The sequence below is a fragment of the Engystomops pustulosus genome, chromosome 1, assembly GCF_040894005.1.
Source record: "Engystomops pustulosus chromosome 1, aEngPut4.maternal, whole genome shotgun sequence".
Lineage (NCBI taxonomy): Eukaryota > Metazoa > Chordata > Amphibia > Anura > Leptodactylidae > Engystomops > Engystomops pustulosus.
Genome location: NC_092411.1, coordinates 157,557,506 through 157,581,738, shown reverse-complemented (window position 1 = coordinate 157,581,738; position 24,233 = coordinate 157,557,506). Strand labels below are relative to the sequence as shown.

Here is a 24,233-nt window from a genome sequence, read left to right as displayed (position 1 = left end):
AGACCCACTGTTAAACCCCTTAAACGCTGTATTTTCACCAAGTTTCTTATCTGTACTCAGGATAAGAAAATAACACATTCTACAATTCACTGCTATATCTGTGAAATGCTGCATTTTTGTTAATAAGCTGAACCTGTCTATCAGTCCTTCTGTACACAATTTCAGATCCCCCAAGACACGACCCTATAACTTCTGACTTTAGGGTCGGGCCGCCATCTTGGATTTTTTCTGAGAGGCTGTGCTTGTCAAGTTTGTGTCTTTCTGATCAAAGCCTGTAGACACATTCCCCGCAGTCCTAGCACAGAGCTGTAATTTCCTGCCAGCACATTGTGAGGAAAGAGAAGCTGCAAACTACAAACTCCAGGCAAATAAGTGATCCAGGGGTAGGGGGAGGCAGGCACATATATGTGAGAACACAGATGTAGGAGTACTAACAGTGTAAAAGTCTGCAAGCCTCTGTGTAATAGGCATCTCATAAATCTCATCTCTACGCAGTCTTATCTCTCTCTAGGTGTCAGTGTGTTAGTACAATGTCAGAAGCCAGATAGGAGTATAAATACGCTTCTACCCTAATAATGTAACCACATTGTCACCCCACAGAACTAGATGAATTATGAAGTGTCTACTTCGCGAGTCCACACCCACACCCTGGAAATTTACTATGACCATTACTTAGTGACAAGAGCTAAAACAGCAACAGACCTGAGTAAAATCATAATGTAAGGAGTTAAAATTATCTTTATTGTGTTAACATCACTAGGGGATTGAGATTTGAGAATTTTCTTTCATGGGCAAAACCCTTTGAGGGTGCAACCTTTTTTCGCTCATTTTCTGATGCCCACCTTCAAAAATTTAACTTAAATTTTTTTTCTTTTTTACAGAGCTGTATGACGGTTTAAAACAAAATTCTACATCTCAGTGACGTTATTTATTATTCCATGCAGTGTACAGGGAAGCTGGAAAAAAATTCCAGATGTGGCGAACCCCCCCCCCCCCCAAACCCACGATTGTGTCACTTTTTTTACGACCAAATGATACGCTTACTTTATTCTTTGGTTCGGTACAATCACAGTGATTCCAAAAGGGGTTTGTCCACTTTAAGCACATTCCAGCAAATTGATATGGTTTGTGTAATGAAAAATTATACAAATTTCCAATATACTTAATCAATTCTTAACAGTTTTTCTAGATCTCTGCTTGCTGTCATGCAACAGGAAACATCATTATTTACTTCCTGTAGATTAATAACTGGTCTTTGGTCATGTGATGTCACACATGTGACCAGCTTATTAGTGTCACACAGCTGTGATTACTCTCAGATATAACTATCAGTAACATCACATGATCATTGACCGCTGTTTATCTACAGGAAGTAGAGAATGACGTTTCCTGGTACATGACAGCAAGAAGAGATCTAGCAAAATGGTTTATTGATAAAGAAAGTATATTGGAAATTTGTATAACTTTTCATTACACAAACAATATCAATTATTTGCTGGAATGAGCTTAAAGTGAACAACCCCTTTAAAACAATGGGGCAGATTTATCAAGCTGTGAGAAAGTCAGAATATTTCTAGTTGCTTGTGGCAACCAATCACAGCTTAGCTTTCATTTTACCAGTGCTCATGAATATTTTAAAAAGGGGAGCCGTGATTGGTTGCCATACAAATATTCTGACTTTGAGACAGCCTGATAAATCTTCCCACACGTGCCTGAAGAAAAAAAAAAAAAAAAAAAAAAAAGTTTCACCATCTGACGCTAATTACTTTTTCATATTTTGGTGTATGGAGCTGTGCATGGTGTAATTTTTTGCAAAATGAGTTTGATCACTTAAATTTTTAATGTCATGTAAAATGTCCATGCATCGGACATTTGGGTGCTATTTTCTGTTAGGTGGTTCACCGCCGTCAATAATCAGTTTTATATTTTGATAGATTAGGCATTTTGGGACGTGGCGATACCCAACAAGTTTGATTTTATACTGTTTATTTAGTTTTATATCAGTTCTGTGAAAATGGGAGTTACTTGAATTTTTTATATTTTATTTTAAATTTTTCCTTTTTTTAATTTACTATTTCTAAGAAACTCTAGGGTACTTTAACCCTAGATGGTCTGATCGTTCCTACCATATACTGCAAAATTACTGTATTGCAGTATATGGCGATTTTACACAGGAATCTGCAGAAATCAGACAGCCTTGGGTCTGACCCAGCCAATCGCATCTCCCCGGTGACATCAGGGGTAGCAGCAATTTCAAGATGGTATTTTAACTGCTCCCGACGACAATCATGGGGTTCTCAATCGGTGCTGCAATATGCAGCGAATCCCATGTCTATACAAAGTGGGCTCACCTTGATGGAGATGTATTAATGTGTTGGTCTTTAGATCAGTGCAGAGTAAAACTAGACAGTTCTCTGCTGCACCAGATTTATCATTGTGTCTGATGCTGGATGATTAATCTGGTGCAGTAAAGTCCTACTTTGCACCTCCTATTAGTTCGTTTAGCTTGCTGCATCACATTATTGTATTTTCTGGTGTTCAGTCCATGTAAGGCAACGCCCCCTTTACGGATGTCACCCAAAACTGCCTAAAAATTGTCTAACACCTTCATGTGGGCAACGGCATTTCAGTTGTAAATTACTCCACTATTCAGACAGATTAATACATCTCCCCCCACTGTTTCTAGTTTTAAAGGCGACCATTCATCAAGAACAGGTACACCTTCTCTCTCCAATTATCTAACTGCGGTGTGTCAGCCCTCAGCCAAAGTATCGGGATCAGTGTCTTTGCCGCAGCCAGTAAGTGTGTGGCCAGTTTATTTGCGTGTAGCCTAATGTCCCCCGGGGTTAGTCCCAGGCTTATAAGGGGGAGATCTATTGTAAAATTGGAGGAGCAAATTGTTCTTTGGAGAGAGAAAGTGAATCAAATTTGTAGAATGGAGGAATTATCCAGCTGGGCGGCCTGCACACATGACTCCTTTGAGACAATTTGGGCATCTTGGCAGGCTTACATAACAAGAAGGACAAACCAACAATCCAGCCAATGAGAGTAGATTTGAAGGTATAGGGTGAATGACTGAAGTTATCACTTGAATAGGTGATCTGACTCCCTCCCCCTCCCCCCCCCACCCCCCTACGTGTAACATGTTCACAGTTCAAAGTTCATGCAGAGCCCTGAGTGTTTGGGGCATGGTTTGGTTCTGACTGCATACACAATAAATCATATTACCTGTAATAATATGTCAATACCTTATGAGCAGTGTATTATATGATGTCAAAGAATTGTAATATTGGACAATTGTAAAAAGTAATGTTTGAATACTTGTTATGCAACTCAAATTAATAAAAACAGGATAAAAAAAAAACAAAAAAAAAAACAGGTACACCAAGCTTTATTCTTTCTCTCCCCCCCCCCCTTACTGTGTGCAGCACACGTGCCCCAGCTTAACCCCTTAAGGACCAAGTCACTTCAGGGCTTCCGGACCAAGCACGGTTTTTAAAATCTGCCCTGTGTCGCTATAAGTGGTTATGACCTTCAAATGCTTTAACATACCCAGGTAATTTTGAGATTCTTTTCTCATCACACAAATTTCTATTTTCAAAGTTCTAAATCCTTTTCTTTTTAAGTAATATCACCCAAATGTCCACCTTATTATGGCATGGCTTTTTCCGCATTCTCTTGTTTTCCTAGGTTGTTATGGGGCTTAGAATTGTGGTTGCATTTTTTAATTTATGAAAAGCGCCAAAACCTATATTAACAGGCACCTGCTCAGTTTTCATGTGACTTTGAGAGGCCTAATAATAGTAAAACCACATAAATTACCCCATTATAGAAACAACGCCCCTCAATGTATGAGAAACCGACTTTAAGAAGTTGTTAACCCTTTAGGTGTTTTACAGGGGTAAAAACAAAGTGGAGATGAAATTTACAATTTGTAACTTTTTTTGACAATACATTAATTTTGGCCCAAAATTCAAACCGGCCGGGCATAGAAGGGAAGGAGGCGCTATTCAGAGCAGAGTTGCATTATCACATTTTACAGGCCATAAAACGTTTATTTTATTGTAATGTGGACATATGGACATATAGAGATCCACTTTTGAGTTGAATCATTTAGGGGGGTTCAATAGCTAATTAACCCTTTCTTGGGGAGGATAAGAAAATCATTCATTCCGGTTAAGGGTAATTAGTTTTTTTTCTTTGTAGGCTATTCACGGTACATTAAAAATAATATGTTATCTTTATTATAAAGGTCACCATGATTACGGCGACACCCCATTTACATGGCTTTTTTATGGTTACCTTGTTTTGCACAAAATAGAATTTATTTGTTGAGAAATTTTTTTGTGATGTGGCATTAGGGAATCTTTATTCAGGTATTTTATTATTTTTTTATTTACAGTTTTTAAAACTTTTTATGTACCGTTTTACTTTGTCCCAGGGTGGGACATGAACAAGTGATCATTTGCTCATATTTATGTATTGCAGCATATTACATAGTCAGCCTATGCATTCTGCATAGGCTGACAGACACTGTTAGATCGTGCTGAGTACCCAGCTCTGCTCCACAGAGGCCAGTCACTATGACCGCTGCGTTTATGGGGTTAAACATCAGGGATTGCGAGTATCACGAACCCAGCTGTTACTGCGGGAGCTCGGCTGTCACATACAGCGGAGCTCCCGCAGCGATTGCCGAGGCGTGCATGTACGTCGGGATGCGGCAACTGACCACATTTCCCCAACGTACATGCACGTCCTAATGCGTTAAATATTTTCCCACCAGTAAAATCATTCCCAAAACTTTTACTGCCTTTGACATCAATGCAGTTTCCCACATGGAAACTGTGGCTAAATACACCATGCAGTGAGAGAGACAGCATTCTGGTAAGCACAGGAAGTGGAATTCCTATCTGCTCAGGCTGAGATTCGAAGAGAACCTGAGATGTCAATCAAAAGAGGGAGGTTCACTGGCAGCCTGGAGAAACAACTATTTAGAATATGACTTGTACATTGCCTCAGTTGCAGATAATTTTAGGTGGTAAGGGGAGGACTTTTAACACTTTACCAGCAGGTATTACTGGTGTGAGGAGTACAAAGTCGGGTGACAAGTCTTCTTTAACCTATGTGCACCTGGAGTGTATAGGGATTGCAGGAATCTTTTCATGTAGGAATGAAGACAAATAAACCTTACCTGAGGTAGCCAGTGACTTGGAGACTGCAGCATAACTGATGTTTGTAGTAGCACCAAACTGATTCTCCATACTCGAGCTGTCTCTGCTGTGAGAACCAGGACTGGGACTGTTTCTCTGTAACAAGTCAATTAAAAATATGTAGGGGTAGAAATCACATGAAACCTTAGAAAGGGTGCAAATCAGTAGCATGAATGGTCTGCTGGAAAACTACGGTGCTCTTTAAATAACGTAATTACATGTATGTGACGAAACACCATTGTCACTATTCAGAAATGCTTTGTGATGGCACTCCTCTGTTCTTCATATGCAATCAGTAACCAGAACAATTCAAGACACCAGGTTTTGGTTGCCTATTGCAACGCATACCCTAGCGCTGCATTTTTAAAAAGGGGTGCTTATTTTATAACACCAAATGTATGACCTATAGTTACCAGGTTACCATTAAAATGTAATTTTATTATATAGATCTAAAATTATATTCATTGTACACTCATAATAAAATAAATTAGAAGCTCTCGGTGCATCTTATGCAGATATAAATGTTGTATCAGTAAAAGTGTATCTCTAGACTAATGAATAGGAAAGGTGACTGGGTGGTATTCCAGGAATATGAACCCCTGATAAAAAAAAAAAAAAAACAATGCTATAAATATGTAACTACAATAATACACAATGTCAACAATCACAAAACAGAGCTTTATATAGTTTGTTTTTATGTTCTGAAATCATGATAGGGTCCCATGAGCCTTTTAGACATGTCTTGCTGACCTTTTAATAATCTTCACATTATTAATTACTGCTGCACTCTGATTGCGCTGATCATGCTTAGCCTGAGTGTGCCAGTTTTTTTTTGGTGCACTCAGCTTTGCGAGCATTTGCCAGATTTCTGTAATAAATATAGTGCAAGGAATGACTCTACCCTGGAACGCCCCTTTAGATTCAGAATTTTGTGGAGCAGCAAACACAGTGCAGACGTAACAAAAAACTGTTGAGAACCCATCATGAACACATATGCATATAGATATGCATATCTCTAAGGTATAGATAGGGAATATAGAAATATGCAATATATGGATATGGTTTAGAGAGGTATATAGATAGTATGTGTAACACATACATACATACACACATACATACATATACATACACAGTATATAGAATGCATGTAGAGATATATTCCTTATCCAAATACTGTATATACGTGTATATCTCTATTTCCTATCTAAAATACTGTACATAATAATAATAATTCTTTTATTTATATAGCGCACACAGATTACGCAGCGCTGCACAAAGCATTTCAAATTGGTCCCCGTCTCCATGGGGCTCACAATCTAAACAACCTTTGATGACAGGTAATACAAGATAAAAGGTGATTTATGTCGACGTAAGCTAACTATTTTTAGCCAAAAGAAGTGTGTCAGTCAGTAAATAGGGCTCTATAGGAATCTGTCACTGGTTGTATATGTTGATACAACCCGGAAGTTTTTCAATAGTACCTAATAAAGTCTGTTTGATTGCAGGCTCGTGAGCATTAGTAGCCCCATTTCCCCCGGATGATGCCATGGCGAAACATGTTGGGAGGGGGGGGGGGAGAGACAATTGTGTTAAGATTTTAACACACTAGTTACTCAGTGTGTTATCAAACTGCAGTTAGGATCAGTGTCATATGAAAGTAGTAATTCAGAGAGTATAGAGAATAAGTTGTGGAAAGAGTGTATGATACAAATAGGTGATCATCATCAATTGATCCAGTACGACCCTTGTAGAACAAAATGTGAGCTAACCTAAGTGAATATTCACATCAGTCACATACTGAATTGTGGTCCCTACCTGGGTGGGATTACAGTGACACTTAGTGTTCTTGGTTGACGAATTCAATTGCTATGAATTTGCAAATATCAATACACAATAAGTGAATGATACACATTGATACTTTATTCTAAATAACAACCAAGATCACCCAGTCACCTTTCCTATTCATTAGTCTACAGATACACTTTTACTGATCTGCATAAGATGCACAATACCGAGAGCTTCTAATTTATTTTTATTATTATACAAGGAATATAATTTTAGACCTATAAAATAAATTTTTTACATTTTAGTGATAACCTGGTAACTATAAAGTAAGCACCCTTTTTGCCCTATTGTTCGCAAAGGCTTAACGAGGTTTTGTCCCAAATAGGAATCAATTTTCTCCCTTTTGCGTTTGTAAACAAGTGACTTGTCTGTGCTGCTTACTCCTTAGTGCATCCCTCTTGCACTAGGTGGTGAAATAACATCACTTGGGGAGGGATAAGTTGTACATGAGCACAAAGGTGGAGGGCTAAGAGCTGAGGAGTTTGCAGCACAGACAAATCATGAAACGCACCCAAACCAGAGCCCACGCACCCACACCCCCAGCCCTCTCCTCCTACAGGGCTCCTGTTATCCCACAATGCAGTCCGTCGGAGACCGATACAGACAAACAGGGAGCAAGGTTCTGACAGACCATGGTGCGGGACACTGTTAGCACTGGAGGAGGAGGAGAGCAAGTAAAAAAAAAAAAAAAAAGCCCTCCCCAGCTTGGCTGCTCATTTTTTCCAATTGTACTTATTGCTAATCAGCTTACAATGCATTTTATAAGCTTATTGTAATTTGTATAAAACCTGCATGAGTGTTACATGTAGAAGCACCAAAAGGTATCTTTCTGGTAAATGCTGTACAATATGATCACCAGATCTTCAGACACTTTAGACAACTCTTGTCTGACAAACTTAATGGCGCAATATATAACGTTTAGGCGACACCCTCTTTCTGCAAGGTAACACCCCCTTTACAGCATCATGTAAATGTGGCGGTCCATTCAAAAGGTTAACAAGAAATGGATAATTTTTTTCTGCAAATGTCAAGATGATAAGATAAGAATATAGTGTAGTAATTTTTTTAAACTTATCATTCCTACGTATTAGTGTGATTAACAATTCATCATACCTTTTCTACACGACTTGGCAAGACAACACTGGCCAGAGGGATACTGACTGGCAGTTTGTTAGGTTGGACTGTGCTAAGTGGGATACTAATAGGCAAACTGGTGATGGTTTCGGGGTTAGGAGTAGAGGTACGATCCCTGGTCATCTGAAAAAGAAGTTAGAAGAACAGTGAATTTGTAAACATCAAAGAAAAAAAACCCCAAAGATTAAAGCAGATACCAAAAGGTGTCACCGAAATGACCCACCTTATCAGGTCCTTTTTCCACTGAGGTCTGACCATCCTCAGGAGATGAAGGGTGTGACTCTTGAGGACTTAGTGGGATGCCGTTCAGGACTCCAGAACTCAAGGACAAAAAACTATTTTCTCTCACAATTTCACTCCTACAGAAAATATTACACACATTAAGAATTAAGATTTGTAATCTAAAGTGTACAGGACAGCAAGAAGATTTATATTATAATTCTCTTACCTATGAGTGATGTCAGAGCCTCTAGAATTAGGTGCAGGACTTTGATTAAGATGGCGCCTCATAGCAATTTTGGCAGGTGAATAGCGTGTATAGTCTGGCTGAGACTGGCCATTTCTTTCTCCCTTGTGCCGTGATGCATGCAGATCACTGTGATCTATACGGGAAGGTGTGCTTTCTTTAGAGCAAGGCCTACTCCCTCCACCGCGACACGAATGGTACAATTCATAGTGAGAAGCATGACCATTCATTAAGGGCTCAGGACTCGTCCCATTGATGCTGGATGACTGAGCAGGAAGCATACGCGTTTGTGATCCTTCTGGTGGATAGCGGCCAACAAAACTCCCCTTAGAACGACTGCCACTTGGTGGTGGGTCCTCTGGCAAAATGGTAGACTTCAACTGAAGCAACTCATGCTGCCTCTGAAATTTTTCAAGTTCTACTATGCTAATCTAAAAGTGAACAAGAAAAAAAAACCAATAGTAACATTAGAGAAGGTATATTTAATATATTTTTTGTTTTATACCAAGACAAAATATTTTGTTTCCTTTTTGGCTGCTCAAACAAAGGTTTTCATTTTGTATCCAAACAAAGCTACTATATTTTAATATTTAGGCTTTAATGAGAGAAAACAGGAAAAATTTGTTCAGTACTTTAAGTTTCTTTTTATAATTTTAAATTATTACTTTTGACAAAAAAAAACATTTCAGCACAGCATAATCTCCTCGCTCTCATGTTTACAATATATAAAACATGCTTGCTTGTACTGCGATTCATTTCTTTAGACAAGGAGCTAAAGATTTCAGTTCCACAGATTGCAAGATACTTGGGCCACTAATTAGCCACCTTAAAGAGGTATTCCCATTTCAGCAAAAAAATGTCTATTTGTATGATGAAAAGTTATACAATTTGTTTTACTTCCAGTAGATAGAAATCTGAAATCAGAGCTGTAGGTTATAACGAGCCCCGCACAGATTCTATTCACTGGAAGTAGATATAGAAGCTTTCTGATAGATGACAGCAAGCAGATATCTAGAAAGCCGCAAGGAATACAGAAAGTATATTACAAAAATGTATAACTTCATTATACAAATAAAATTTGCAGGAGTTGGAATACCCCTTTAACCACTCGGATGCCACAACCTATACATTACAATCAGCTGTTAAAGTGAGGACTGTAGATTTACAACCTGGCTGCAAGGGGTACAGTTAATAAGGAAGTATATCTACAGATTGGAGGAGGTAGAAGGTTTATTTATATGGCAAGACAAAGCTTTTTTTTTTTTTAAAGGACACAAGGGCCACCCGCCTACAATGACAATTGGTATAAATTCAGTGTGGAAGATAGTAGAACCAAATTTAAAAAACACTTTGGTCATAGTAATTTGATTCCTTATGGCCACTGTAACTCCCAATGTAAGATTACATTTTTAAATATATTGGAAGACCAGGAATGTACTTCTAACATCCTATTCTTAGGATATGTCAACAATGTCAGATTGGCAGTCTGACTCCCAGTATTACTGCAAAACCTTAGAGTGCTACTTGCTGTCCAGAAAACAGACTAGTGTGGGTTTCAAGACCGAGACACCTTCCAATTTAACATGCAAGATCTAGACAAAAAATAAGCAACGCTAAAACACATTAGAAGATCACATACCTGTAACTCCAAACAGTGCTTTTGTTTTTCTGATATCTGATTCTTTAGTGCCAATTTTTCCTTCATAAGATTTTCCAGGGACAATGTATTCCAGTCTAGCTTCAACTCCTCACAACGGGCTTTCAGCTTCAAAAAAATGAAACATAAAACTAACTTTAAGATGTACCAAAAGTTCTGCAGCAGGTATTTTGCTTTTACCTGAATTATTTTACTGTGTACCCACAGCCAAGAAATAAGAAAGCAACCAGTAACAAACCATAAATACAATCGAAAGGCTGCAGTTGCATTATTTATGGTTACCCCATAGAATTACCCTTATAGAATTGCATGAATTGGATACATCATAAATCATGACTAAACTCCTAGGATATACAGCAAGCCTCATTTCACACAACTGTTCCTTCCATCCGTTAAAAAAAAGTGAACAAATCATTTAAAAATCCCATTTACATCAATGTTAATTGTATGTCATCCTTTAAGTTAAGGCAGGGATCTGTCGTTTTTGGACTTTTTCTCCTGTACCTTCTTTCCTTATACAGATTGGCTGGATCAAGTTTTTTTTTTATAATTATTATTATAGTGTCAGATTTTAGAAATATGTATGATCGTAATCTTAAGTAAATGGTAACAGGATTACAAAGGCCACTATAGTGGTGCAATTCATACACCTTGTGCCAGCCCAATTGGCTAAACACCATAGGAATAGCTCTATGTAAAGCTGATGACATTTAAAAGGATTTTGGAAGGGCATTAGCCCACAAATACATGTATCAGAACATCTGCTTGTTTATGTACTGAGCACATTTTATTGCACTTTCATTGGCATCTCACAACACAACTCTATTAAATGCTCATATATTCCCTATATAGATTGCTGGGATTAGCTTTTTAATGCAATTTGAATAAAAGTTATATCTTTTTTGTTTTGAGCGTCCAAGTCAGTTTTCAGAGAAGTGACATATACTTTGTAGTCTACAAATATTTGACCAACAGTAAAAATATAGCAGTCCTGTCACAACACATACTGTTCTATACAAAAGTGAGGGTTTCAATTCACTAATGCGAAGCTTACCAACAGAAGACTTCTGTTCCTCAATTCCCCATTTTCCTGCTCCAGTTGCCGGCTTTGTTCTTTCAGCTGAAGATTGTGAGCAAAAATCTCCTTCTGGGCCTGGATTAGGTCACTAAAGGTCAGGGCTTTGACTCCTAACTGCAATATTAATATAAAAAAATTATATATAAATATAACTTTTCCATCAACCTAATTTTCACCCTCCTGACCAAAGTAAAATTCTAACTATTCCTAAAGAAGGTGCATTAAACACTCAACACTTTTTTTAAACATGCTGCCTCTGATGAATCCATTCTGGAATCCTGCGTGGATGTACACTCACCGTCCACTTTATTAGGTACACCTGTCCAACTGCTCATTAACACTTAATTTCTAATCAGCCAATCACATGGCGGCAACTCAGTGCATTTAGGCATGTAGACATGGTCAAGACAATCTCCTGCAGTTCAAACCGAGCATCAGTATGGGGAAGAAAGGTGCTTTGAGTGCCTTTGTACGTGGCATGGTTGTTGGTGCCAGAAGGGCTGGTCTGAGTATTTCAGAAACTGCTGATCTACTGGGATTTTCACGCACAACCATCTCTAGGGTTTACAGAGAATGGTCCGAAAAAGAAAAAACATCCAGTGAGCGGCAGTTCTGTGGGCGGAAATGTCTTGTTGATGCCAGAGGTCAGAGGAGAATGGGGAGACTGGTTCGAGCTGATAGAAAGGCAACAGTGACTCATATCACCACCAGTTACAACCAAGGTAGGCAGAAGAGCATCTCTGAATGCACAGTATGTCGAACTTTGAAGCAGAATTGCTACAGCAGCAGAAGACCACACCGGGTGCCACTCCTTTCAGCTAAGAACAGGAAACTGAGGCTACAATTTGCACAAGCTCATCGAAATTGGACAGTAGAAGATTGGAAAAACATTGCCTGGTCTGCTGAGTCTCGATTTCTGCTGTGACATTCGGATGGTAGGGTCAGAATTTGGCGTCAACAACATGAAAGCATGGATCCATCCTGCCTTGTATCAACGGTTCAGGCTGGTGGTGGTGGTGTCATGGTGTGGGGAATATTTTCTTGGCACTCTTTGGGCCCCTTGGTACCAATTGAGCATCGTTGAAACGTCACAGCCTACCTGAGTATTGTTGCTGACCATGTCCATCCCTTTATGACCACAATGTACCCAACATCTGATGGCTACTTTCAGCAGGATAATGCGCCATGTCATAAAGCTGGAATCATCTCAGACTGGTTTCTTGAACATGACAATGAGTTCACTGTACTCAAATGGCCTCCACAGTCACCAGATCTCAATCCAATAGAGCATCTTTGGGATGTGGTGGAACGGGAGATTCGCATCATGGATGTGCAGCCGACAAATCTGCGGCAACTGTGTGATGCCATCATGTCAATATGGACCAAAATCTCTGAGGAATGCTTCCAGCACCTTGTTGAATCTATGCCACGAAGAATTGAGGCAGTTCTGAAGGCAAAAGGGGGTCCAACCCGTTACTAGCATGGTGTACCTAATAAAGTGGCCGGTGAGTGTATAAAAAAAAAAAAAAGCAGAAGTGAGGTAAAGGACCTGGGATGTTATCGAGTGAAAAATCTCATGTGTTGCAGCTATTTTGTGATATGCAAACAGGGCTCTACAATGGACAAGCATAAAACAACATGTATGATGGAGTATTTGAGCAGATTGTACATGGAACCTGATCTGCAGGCTGCAGGTTATAGAGCATCGGGAGCTGAGCTGACATTTTTGTAGGAAAATACTCTGTATAACTTGTCATTCATAACTGTGTAATTAATACAACACTACATTGTAAATTGAATATAACAAATATTTGATACTCTGAAAGCACTATATATTAAAGTATAGGAATATGACTAACTGGTTTTAACTTACAATAAATAGGTTATTAAAGGAAACCTACCAAGGAGGAGTCTACTAGTAGAAGTAGATCTGACTGTAGATTCCTCCTGCAAGCCTCAACCATAATCTGTCATTTACGGTAATAATCCTGGAACCTAGCCTAACTTGGCAAAAAACTTTAGGTTAGGTTAGGTTCCAGGATTATTAAGATTTCCTTCCTAGTAAAGTGATTGTTTTTTTTTTAAACAAAGGTTTCCACCTACAGCAAGACTAGAAACTATTCCCAGGGGCTCTGTCAAAGTAATAAGGATGGAGATCATAGTGCATCTTCATGACTTCTAGTCTCTGGACATTTCATAAGAGAATACAGTGTGAAAAGGCTTACAATGTCTCCCAGCAAGTACAGATGGTACAGTCCAACAGCTCTAGTGATACTTTAGTGATGCATCTGGGTAATGCAGAAGCTATCGCAGAGAAAAAGAAACCTTTATGAAGTCTGATAAAAGCAGACAGGGGGCTACATTGCAGGGAAATGCGTCTCTCACACTGTATGTAGCCTGCAATAAGGCAAGTGGTGCAGGAATGGAATAGTTTTTCCAGGAGTGGCGATTTGCGTAAAGGGCCATCATCTTAGAACTACCAATAAGCTCTATTGATATTGAATTTTCAATATTGCAGGGTCATCATCCACAAATTCTCTGCTTACACCAGTGACCTTACCTCATCCAGCTTCTGTTGAAACAGTTTCTTTATCTCCTCTCTTTGAGTCTGGCAGTGGGTATGAAGCTGCTGAGCTGCACCGAGGAGATTAGAATTTTTCTCCTAAGAACATTTAAATTCAGAGAGGATCAAATTGATATATTTTTAAACCATATGAAGAATTAAAAGGAAATTGAACATTTAAAGGGTTTGTCAGACAGGACATAAAATAGGTTTGCAAACCATAGCTTACGGCCAAATGTATGACTACAGCACAGCTGTTTTATGAAGTCCTCAGTCCCCTTAACGACTGCCATACTACTATACACATCCTAATTGCACATATTCCATGCAGATAGAACATGTACAGACATTATGACAGAGGCCAACGTCAAACGGCTATATCTTCTGAACCACCGCACCCAGAAACACAGTTAGGGCGTCAGATTAAAGAAGAGAATTATCATTTAAAGTTGCAGCTAAAAGTTTATATACAGCTCTCCGTGATCAACTTTAAAAATGGCTCTCTCTGGTTCTCTGTTGGTCAGCTGAAGGTAGAATGGAGAAGGAGCTGCAGGAAGACAAAGCTGACATTTGCAGAAACACATGGACTATCTACATTTGAGAATAGAAAAAATAAAAATAGAGGTTTTTTAACTCCTTAACACATTATGATGAACATGTACACCATACTGCCGTTAAAGGGGTAGGCCACTTTCAGTAAATAATTGATTTTTGTGTAATGAAACGTTATACAGTTTTCCAGTATACTTTCTGTATCAATTCCTGACAGTTTTCTAGATCTCTGCTTGCTGTAGAAAGGTTCTCCGTTTACTCCTAGTGGATAGAAAGCTGTCCATGGGCTTGTGATGTTACAGAGGTGCATGAGCCAGTAGAGTAACCAGAGCCTTGTGATACTGTGTGACATCGCAAGACCAGTGAGGGTGTGTGGATTTTTGAATGCGTCAAAAACTTTAATAAAAAGTGATCAAAAGGTCATACATGCCCAGTAAATCAGAATCGTGTTTCTACTTTTATGTATGGGCTCAGCACAGTACAACTATTCTAACTCTGAATGCACAGTGGGTGTCTGACTGCGCCCATTTACTGTCTGATGGCCCTGGACCCAAATGGTAAAGGGATCTGTAAGAAGAGGGCTCCCCCCCACTCTATGGTGGCAAAGTCTGGATACTGCAGTTCAGCTCCTTTTTAGGTTTGGTACACGAGCTGCAGCTACAAAATGCAAATAGACATCTTGTAGAAAGCAGTGTAAGCACCAGAACCACACAAATATACTAATTGTTTTATCATAAAGGGTATCCCAAAAGTCACACTTTTCTATCACTAGCTATGGTTTTATTAATGGAGTTTCCAACGAAGAAAAGTTAGGCCCTATCCACAGGACAGGGTCTAACGCGCTGATCAGCCGAGGTCTCTCAGCAGAGACCCCCCCCCCCCCCGCAGATCACGAAAACGAGGGGTCCCACGTACCTCCATACGTTCTGCTCCATTAAGCAGATGGAAAACGTCGAACGCTGCGTGTTCTTCAGGGGGAAACCCTTGTTTATTTCTATACAAAGTTTCTGCCAAGTTCTGGCACAGCTCACTTCTCTCAACAGGGTTAAATATATTTTTCAATAAATACTATCTGAAGTTTTACTTTGAATAGACTGCAGAACCCTTTTATACATAATATACACACAAAAACACACATACATAAACACACTTTATGAGCTGTGTTCATCAAAATGTTATATATCATATCGTTCCAGTGCACAGTCGGACACATTTATCATACAAAGGCAGAAGTGTGTTGTACACCCCGAAAAAAATTTGTGCACACTGTCCGAGCAGTGGGAAGGCTACAAATCTTACTGCACACTACACAGGCAGTGCAGTAGATCATTCCTGGCAGCTGTCAAGGCTCCTCCACTTCCAGGCTGGGCACATATCAGGAGGAAAGAGGAGGGCCGTCCACAGAGGAAGGGGCCACAGCAAGTGCAGGCAGAGACTGCCAGACATGGAGGGCATTAATGTACCTGTGGTCTGTCTGCAGCTCTGGCTGTGTATAGAAAAGAGGGGCAGCAGGCTACTGACCAGCAATCAAGCAGTGTTGGCAGCCATCGCACACAGGTCACAGCTTCTACCGCCCATATGGAGGGGCTGAGGGCACTTACCGGGGAGCTGCACCCACAGACGTGTCTCCAGGCCTCCCCCTAAAGCCTGTGCTCAGTCACCCCCATAGCTTCGTTTATAGCCTGCATGGTAGAGGGAACAAAGCCCCTTACATGCTGCTTTACAGCCATGTGAAAGAAGCTTTGTTATTGGTATTGAAGTAGAAGAAAATCTCACACAATCCGTACGCCGAAAATTTATTGTTGTCAGAATATGGTAAAATAAAGAATTTTTCTTGTACAAAAGGTTTTTTAAACAAATTAAAACATAAAACCTACATGAATTTGGTTTACATGCGATTGTACAAACCCGAGGAATAAAGTAGAGGTTTCTTTTGGAACATATAGTGAAAGTTCCAAACGAAAACTAATGTGCTCACTCTCTAGCCTCTGCTCAGTAAAAACAGGAAGATGGGAGCTGAAGTGCATGTCTGCTTTGTCCAGTCTTTAGTATATCCCTCATTTTTCCAAAAACACAATCCACCTGCTCCCTCTAGAGCTGATCAGTCAAATAGAGAACTAGTATGCGCCGGGTTTCATCCACAAGCCTGCCTGCACACCACCCCCTATTAAGGCTTTCAAAAAGTGTTTACTTCTCAGTGTGTACTGGGTCTCCCCATTCTCCTCCATGTCAGCAGCTGCTTTCCTATGGTTTTCTATACTCATCCCCCCCACTGTCCTTGGAAGAGGGGAGATTGAGGTCATCTGCTGAACAAGCCAACATATCCATCATCGCACGTAGTCTGCAAAGTACCGATGTCGATTTGTATACAATCTCTTTCTGTGTAGGTGTATATGTATAAGTGTGTAATAATCTGTGTATAGATTAACGTAATTAATGCATGTTAGTATGGATGTGAGAATGTAAAACTGCATCTGTCTGGTAAGGCTCACATCTGTGTTGGCAACAAAATTAGGAGACCAAAGTATAGTAATATATGTTTATGACTTTATTCAGATTTTATAGTAGTTTCACAGTGTTGGACAATAATATTTTATATACATGTAATCTTTATTTAGTGAATTACTGTATGTTCAGTACAGGTTGCAAGAATCCAGTGACATGTACGGCCAGCTCTGTATCAACACTGCAGCAACACTGAGGAGAGACTGTAGTCTGAGATTATGTGTCCTCAATGGCAGAGGTTCTTGAGCTGGTGCATGTGAGGAGAGTTTAGCGTTATGGGAAACAGCTTTTATAAGAAGGGTTGATTAAACATATCAGGCCGGGTCTGATGATAGGAAGAAGCCTGAAGAATGATTTAGGTATTGTTGGCAAAGGCTCTCTAGCTGTGCCAAAATTATTTTTGGCCAAGTAACTATGGAGTTATGCAGAGATTCAATGCACAGGTGGAGGAGTCAGTCCAAAGGAAAACTATGAGTCATGTTCTCCATTGATCTGGCCTATATGGGAGAAAAAGCTGGTTGATAAGAAAATGGATGCCGCTAAATTCATGGCAATTATGGAAGAAAACCTGTTAGAGGGTGCAAGAAAAGACTTGACACTGGGGTTCACCTTCCAGCAGGAAACATAGAGCTAAAGCTACAATGAAAGGGTTTAAATTAAATCATTCATGTGATAAAATGGCCCAGTCCAAACCTGAATCCCACCAAGAATCTTCAGCTTCTCTGGAAAATCTCTGTTCCTGCATTCTTTAAAGAGAACCCGTCATGCAAAATAACCCCCCTAAACTAAATATATTTTCATAAACTGCCATTAGAGAGCATTGCCTCTATCCCTTCATTGTCCCTCTACATGCCTGCAAACCTAAGCAATGAGGTCCTAAAGCTGTATGCAAATGACCTGTGAAATGTCCAATGAAGCATTAGCATATTCAAGCTGTCCACTCTATTCATGAGTGGGAGGTACAGCCACACCCCCAGTGCTTGACTGACAGCCTGTATAATGATGTGAGGCTGTATAATGATGTGCTTCCTGGTGCTGGTGGCCACGCCCCCTGCAGCCTGTGTGTGTATAGGAGAGATACAGCAGCTCCAGGCAGCCATGTTACAGCAGAACATGTCAGATTCATGTGTAGCTGATGTCTGTGTCTCTCACCTGTATATTAGGAGGATGCAGCATGTCAGCAGATAAAGCACAGACACCAGCCATGCTTTACTATACATTACACACAGACATGAGCAGGGGGAGGAGAGGGGAGGGGTAACAGGGGTGACATCACTGCCTCTGACCATGTGACCAGCCTCATTCACATGATAAAGAAAAGATGATTTTACAATGAATAATGTATGAAATAACTAGATAAAGGCTGGGATGGGATCCTTGTGAGCTGCTCCAACAGGTAGAGGTGACAGGACTAGTGGCAGAGACCTGATGACAGGTGTCCTTTAACCAACTGGACCAAGATAGAGCTACTTTGCAAAGAATGGGCAACAATTTCAGATTTTAGATGTGCAAATACTTATGCACACCACTTTTTTTTTTTTAATTAGAAAAAAATATAGAAAGTCAATAAAATATATTTAACCACGTCCTGCGGATGCCCTTTTTCATTTTTTCTCCCCTTCTTTAAAATTCCATATTTCAGTATAGAGGACTTGTTCTCCACGTAACAAATTACAATTCAACTTCCTAGTGACTTATTTATTCCATGGAATGTACTGGGAAGTCAGAAAAAAAAAAAAATTCCAAACACAGCGAAATTGACACCCCCCACCCCCCATATTTGTGTACTTTTTTTTGTATTGCCATATACTGACCAGAGGTCGCACCAATTTCTTCTGGTGTACAAAAAAAAATTTAAAAAAAAATATTGTTTTCTTGGGAGTATTTTTAGTTAAGGAAGACAACAAAATTTGTTGTAACATGAATGACCTTTTCAGTATATGAGTGCAGGCTCTTGACCACACATTCCTCAGGAACTGCCTCAGCCTTCTAGCTGTGGAGTGGGTATAGTTCTGAGGCATACAGGGAACCTACAGCACAGCTCAACGGCAGCCTCCACACCACCTATGTCAGTGTTGGCGAACCTTTTAGAGATTGAGTGCCCAAACTACAACTAGAATCCACTTATTTACCCTGATGTGCCAACGTGGCATTCTAAGCAGTAACTTAATGTTCCTGAGGCCACCAATACAGTTGAAAGAAGGAAGGCAAATTAAGACTATTATTAAGCAGGATGAGCTCCAAAGATTATTGCACTTCTTTCAACACTTTCTCCCTTTTTAAGCAGTTCCAAACAGCCAATGAAGTGTAACTGTAAAATAGCGCTGAGAGCAGCATCTCTTTAGCTGCCTAGGACTGTAGGAAGATTTCATGGATTTGGTCCTGTTTGGTGAACTCTGTCCTTGGGTGATGGCCTGAGTGCCCAGAGAAAGGGCTCTGTGTGCCACCTCTGGCACCAGTGCCATAGGTTCGCCACCACTGACCTATGTGGTGCAGAGATTTCTACAGTCCTCAATGCCTTTACATTTTTAAACACCTTGGGCTTTTTTGGATGAGTATAACCGCCTGTTGATGTTTTAATGCAACCTCTGACTGGCACTATTTCCGTTCCAAGATTCTCTGCTGGAAACAACCATTTTCATATTTTGATATATTGGGACTTTCGGACAGTGGCAATTCCCAACAATGTTATGATTTTTTTTTTAAGTTTAACTTTATATCAGTTCTAGGGAAAGGAGGGCGATGTGAACTTTAAATGAAAAAAAAAAATGTATGAGAAAACCTTACTTTAACCCTTGTGGGTCTGATGGTTCCTACCATATACGGCAAGGTGAAAATGGGAACCTGTCAGCAGAAATTTAGCAATAAAATATCATACAAATGTCAGAAAACCCTTATTATGTGACACCCATTATTGGTATTTACGTGGTTCCTAAAATCTACACTTTGTTTATCTACATGTTAGGGATTATAAAATAATAATAAATCAAACATTTACCTTTTCTCTTTCTAAAAGTTGCTGAAGTTCAGTCTTGTAATGAGGAGTTTTCATGTAAGACATAAGCTGCAAGTACTGTATCCTAAATGAATCTGTGACATAAATTGTGATATTAATGATGAACAATAATGAAGCACAGTTTATAAAAGACTAGATATTAGCAAAGTGCTCCTAAAGCAATAAATTAGAAAAAAGTAGAAGAATATACATTTTTAATCTATTGGACAATTTTGAAGAGATAACTAAATGGCTAAAAGATAAAATATTGTATTATCACTACAAAACAGCACAGACTGAATAAAAGCAGAAAACAACTTTTATACTTATTTTATACAATGTATTCTTAGCCTGTCACGCCCCCAGCTTCCTTAACATTCAATGTGGTTTGAAGAGCAATAGAGGCACATTCTGATCAGTACAGCAATTTTAATACACCTTCTGAACAGGACCCTAAAATATGTTTCTGCAAAACAGTACCCATCAGAAATGCCCTTAAATGACCTGTAAAGAGTGGCTACATTTCAGCAAAGTTTTCATTGCTGAAACCCACTACCAGAGGACAGGGGACAGACAGACTAGGACAATCTATTAGTTTGCATCAAAAGTGTGCTGCCTTGAAGTTTCTTTGAAATAATAGCTTATTTTTGGACCGCAGGAAGATGTAACAAACCTGAATTCCATCCAAGAGTAAAAGAAGAAATTAAAAAATACAGAACAGAAAAGAGGACAGGACACTGAAAAAATGTGAGAGGAAGAAGAGAGAAGTAATGCAAAATAGAGCAAAATAAGTATGTAATGGAAGAAAAAAAAAATTCAACAGGAAGATATTTAGTAAAAATACATGGAAAGCAAGCAGTAAATAGTAACAGAAAAGTGAACTTAGTCAAGAGAATGAATAAAGACATATTGGCAGCTCAATGGCAAAGAGCCTTTGCTCCGGCCTGGGAATAGGAACCACGAACAACCGAGAGGCTCCGCTGCGGATAGCAGCAGCTAAACGGGGAGGTGAGAGAATAGGGCGAGGCCAGAACCTTCAGCGACGACAAGTGCTGCTAGAAAAAGGCAGAGTGTCAGAAATTATGCACATTTCTTATGTAAAAGACAGCTGTCTTGACTACTGAACATATGTCACTCTGCAAAAGTCACTCTGTCATGATAAAACTGACTAAGGCAAGGTCAACCTACAGAGTCATTGGACTCAAATGTGATAAGTTCATGGTAGGGCCAAATGGGCCACTTTGTGGTTGCTGCTTATGTCACTAGGCCAAAAAAAAAAAAAGTCATTAATGGTCATCTCCCCAACATACCTGCCTTATTGATCATACCAACCATATCAAATTACAGTTTGGTGTAGAATCAAACACCATCAAGGCTAGAGTTCTTCAATTTAACTGCTCCTTGAACACGTCACTTTCTTTTCTGGAACACAAGCAAGAAGCTTCCATTTACACCATTCCATGTAGTATTCTTACCAAGCAGCTTCTGCAGGGCTGGAGGCGTTGGTGAAGATAACAACTGGTTGGAAGGTTGACGCTGCACTTTGGGAGGTAGCTGAAAATAGGGACTCTGAGGTGACTTGTATGCATCTGTATAAAATAAAAAGATGATAATTTAAAAGAATTTTGTATACATATATTATTATTTTCATTAGTTTGCTTAAATTTGAATAGTCACATATACAAACAATTCCTGCTCATTATATTCCTCGATATAACTTGTTGTTGACTTTGAGATAAAAACCGCAATGAACTCATAGCCACTAATGTTGGTTGCCCACAAGCAAGTTTGTGCTCATGCTGCATTTACTGGACTGAACCTTTCATCACTTAACTGAACTCAGAATGGCCATTTCAGCTCATCAGTTCTAGGTTTGGTTGCATAAATACGCATGCAACTGCAGTGAATTTTTGGAACATGCATATTGGCAATTGCTTTCTTCTTGCAAGAGTACAGCAGCCTGATTATTCTCCTCTTCTGTTGTGTGAATGAGCCCTTGAGTGTGTTAAAGTCCTCCTTCAACCCTAATAAGAGGTGAACTACAGGATAACCTCACCAGGCTGTTCCCTTCTGTGTTTGAGGCTACTGCCTGACAGGAGAGTGCCCTGAGGAGACCATGTTTCAAAACACACAAAGGAGGAGGAGTAATTCCTCCTGTGTCCAAAGGAAGAGGCAAAAAAAACTAAATGCAAGAGGACTACTGATAGAAGGTAATTAAAATCTTTAGCGTTACTATTGCTTTTTGACAGTTTTTGACATTACCGAAGAGCCTTGTGCCAGCTTACACCTTATGTGAGGAAAGAAAAGCCCTTCATAAGTTGCGAGGTGAGGTTTGCATTGTATTAATCAAGGTTAACGAGGAAACCAAATGTATGCGTACCCTGAGGGTTTGCCTGTGTTGGGGACTGAGGGGGGAGGACGTTCTGTGTATGTACAGTTTCCAGTGCAGTTGGGGATTTGGAGGGCTTGCGTTCACTCGCTGATGGAAGTAGTTTCTTAGGACGTCCTCGTTTTCGGCCAGCCATTTTTCTTCCTTTCTTGCTAAGCTTTCTTCGAGTTTTAGCTGGTGAAGTCTTTTTCACTGAAGCTGGCTTCTCCTCCTCAGCTCCTGAATCCTAGAAAAGAGAGAATGTGTTTAAATGCATGAGTTAAGAAACTTTCATCGTTTGACATGATTAAGGTGATTCTATACAATATGGTGGCTCTAATAGATTGAGGAATAAAAGGTCCTACCTTGATATCCTGAATTTTTGTAGGGGTGGTGGTATTGCTCTTTCCTTCACGATTATTCTTCCGCCGTGTTGTTTCCTGCTCCTCCTAAGAGACAATGGTTATTCATTTTATTCAGACGTTACTAAGGTTAAATGTTTTAAATGAATATATCTAAAAAACTTTATGATAAACACTAGTGGTTCAAGTCAAAACTAGTTACATGTGCGAAAGTTTTTGTACTTTACCCCCCAAAAGTAACATTTTATGAACCTAACATCTCAACCTATTCAAATCAGTATGTGAGAAGTCTGTTAACCCTTTATTTTTCCAGAAGCAAAAATGGATTGGAAATTTTGTAATTTCCATTTTTTATTACGATTTTTCTCATTTAGCCATAAAATGGACACATTCAGAAGGAATTTGAGGTAAATATACATCCCAAAATGTTTGCCCTGCTTCTTTCGTGTACAGCAATACCAGACATGTGGATGTCAACTGCTGTTTCGTCGCACAGCGATGTCCACAGAGTGCAAATGTTTTGTGGTGCCACAGTGTAATTGAAGAGCACCTGAAGAAACAGTACAATAGAAAACCCCCAAAGATGTCACCATTTCGCAAACTAGACCCCTCAATGAATTTATCTGGGGTTGTGGTGAGCATTTTAACCCCTAACATGCTGGCCAAAATCTAATGCAAAGTAAATGGTGCAGAGTTAAAAATGCTTTTTTATTTAAAAAAAAAAAAAATGTAATTTTAGTGCCTAATATATTGTGTCCAACGTATTGCCACTGCGGATAAACACTCCAAAAAAAATTCGGCGGGTTATTACGGGTTTGGCAATACCCCATGTGTAGCAATAGTCTACAGGCTGGGGAAGCGGCAGGACTCAGAAGGGACAAGCAGAATTTAGCTTTTGGAGCACCCTTTTTACTAGACTGATGTTGTGGTGCCTCCGAGGTACCAGTGCGATAAAAACCCCATTTTAGAAAAGGGCACACCTCAAAGCATTGATCTAGGGTTTTAATCCCCGAGATGCTGGACCAAATTTAATAGAAAGTGTATGGGGTCAGTGTAAAAATTGCATTGTTTTCTCAAATGTACCATTGTAGTGACAAATGAAATCAGCCCAACCCATGCCACTGTGGATAAACACCCCAAAAAACATTCTGCCTGTTATTACGGGTATGGTAATACCCCATATATGGCAATAGGCTACAAGATGGAGACACAACAGGGCTTGGAAGAGAATGATATTTGAGCACCAACATTAAATTTTTTTTTTGGCATCATAAAACATTTGTAGATGCCCTTGGGCAGCGCCGAGAAGCCAGAAGCCGGGCATCGGGTGCGCCACTTAAGTTGTGTATGTACAGTTTTTTTAATTGACTCGTGTATAAGCTGAGGTGAGGTTTTTCAATACATTTTTTGTGCTGAAAAACTTGGCTTATACACGAGTATATATATAGCTGTCTGTGAATATACTTCACCCTATTTTCACTTATTGGATCTGGAGTGC

At 39.5% G+C, this 24,233-nt stretch overlaps 1 protein-coding gene across 2 annotated transcripts in view; it reads right to left on the bottom strand.

Moving 5' to 3' along the window:
• Nucleotides 1-24,233, bottom strand: part of DOT1L (DOT1 like histone lysine methyltransferase) — a 113,522-nt gene that overhangs the window by 20,364 nt on the left and 68,925 nt on the right. For both annotated transcript variants that reach the window (XM_072112841.1, XM_072112846.1), the window contains exons 13-23: nucleotides 22,739-22,822; nucleotides 22,386-22,620; nucleotides 21,481-21,594; nucleotides 20,009-20,100; nucleotides 13,951-14,052; nucleotides 11,367-11,504; nucleotides 10,295-10,420; nucleotides 8,638-9,086; nucleotides 8,413-8,548; nucleotides 8,169-8,312; nucleotides 5,192-5,306 (exon numbers count right to left, since the gene is read on the bottom strand). In XM_072112841.1, coding sequence (XP_071968942.1) covers nucleotides 5,192-5,306; nucleotides 8,169-8,312; nucleotides 8,413-8,548; nucleotides 8,638-9,086; nucleotides 10,295-10,420; nucleotides 11,367-11,504; nucleotides 13,951-14,052; nucleotides 20,009-20,100; nucleotides 21,481-21,594; nucleotides 22,386-22,620; nucleotides 22,739-22,822 — 1,735 coding nt within the window. The remainder of the gene's footprint in view (nucleotides 1-5,191; nucleotides 5,307-8,168; nucleotides 8,313-8,412; nucleotides 8,549-8,637; nucleotides 9,087-10,294; nucleotides 10,421-11,366; nucleotides 11,505-13,950; nucleotides 14,053-20,008; nucleotides 20,101-21,480; nucleotides 21,595-22,385; nucleotides 22,621-22,738; nucleotides 22,823-24,233) is intronic.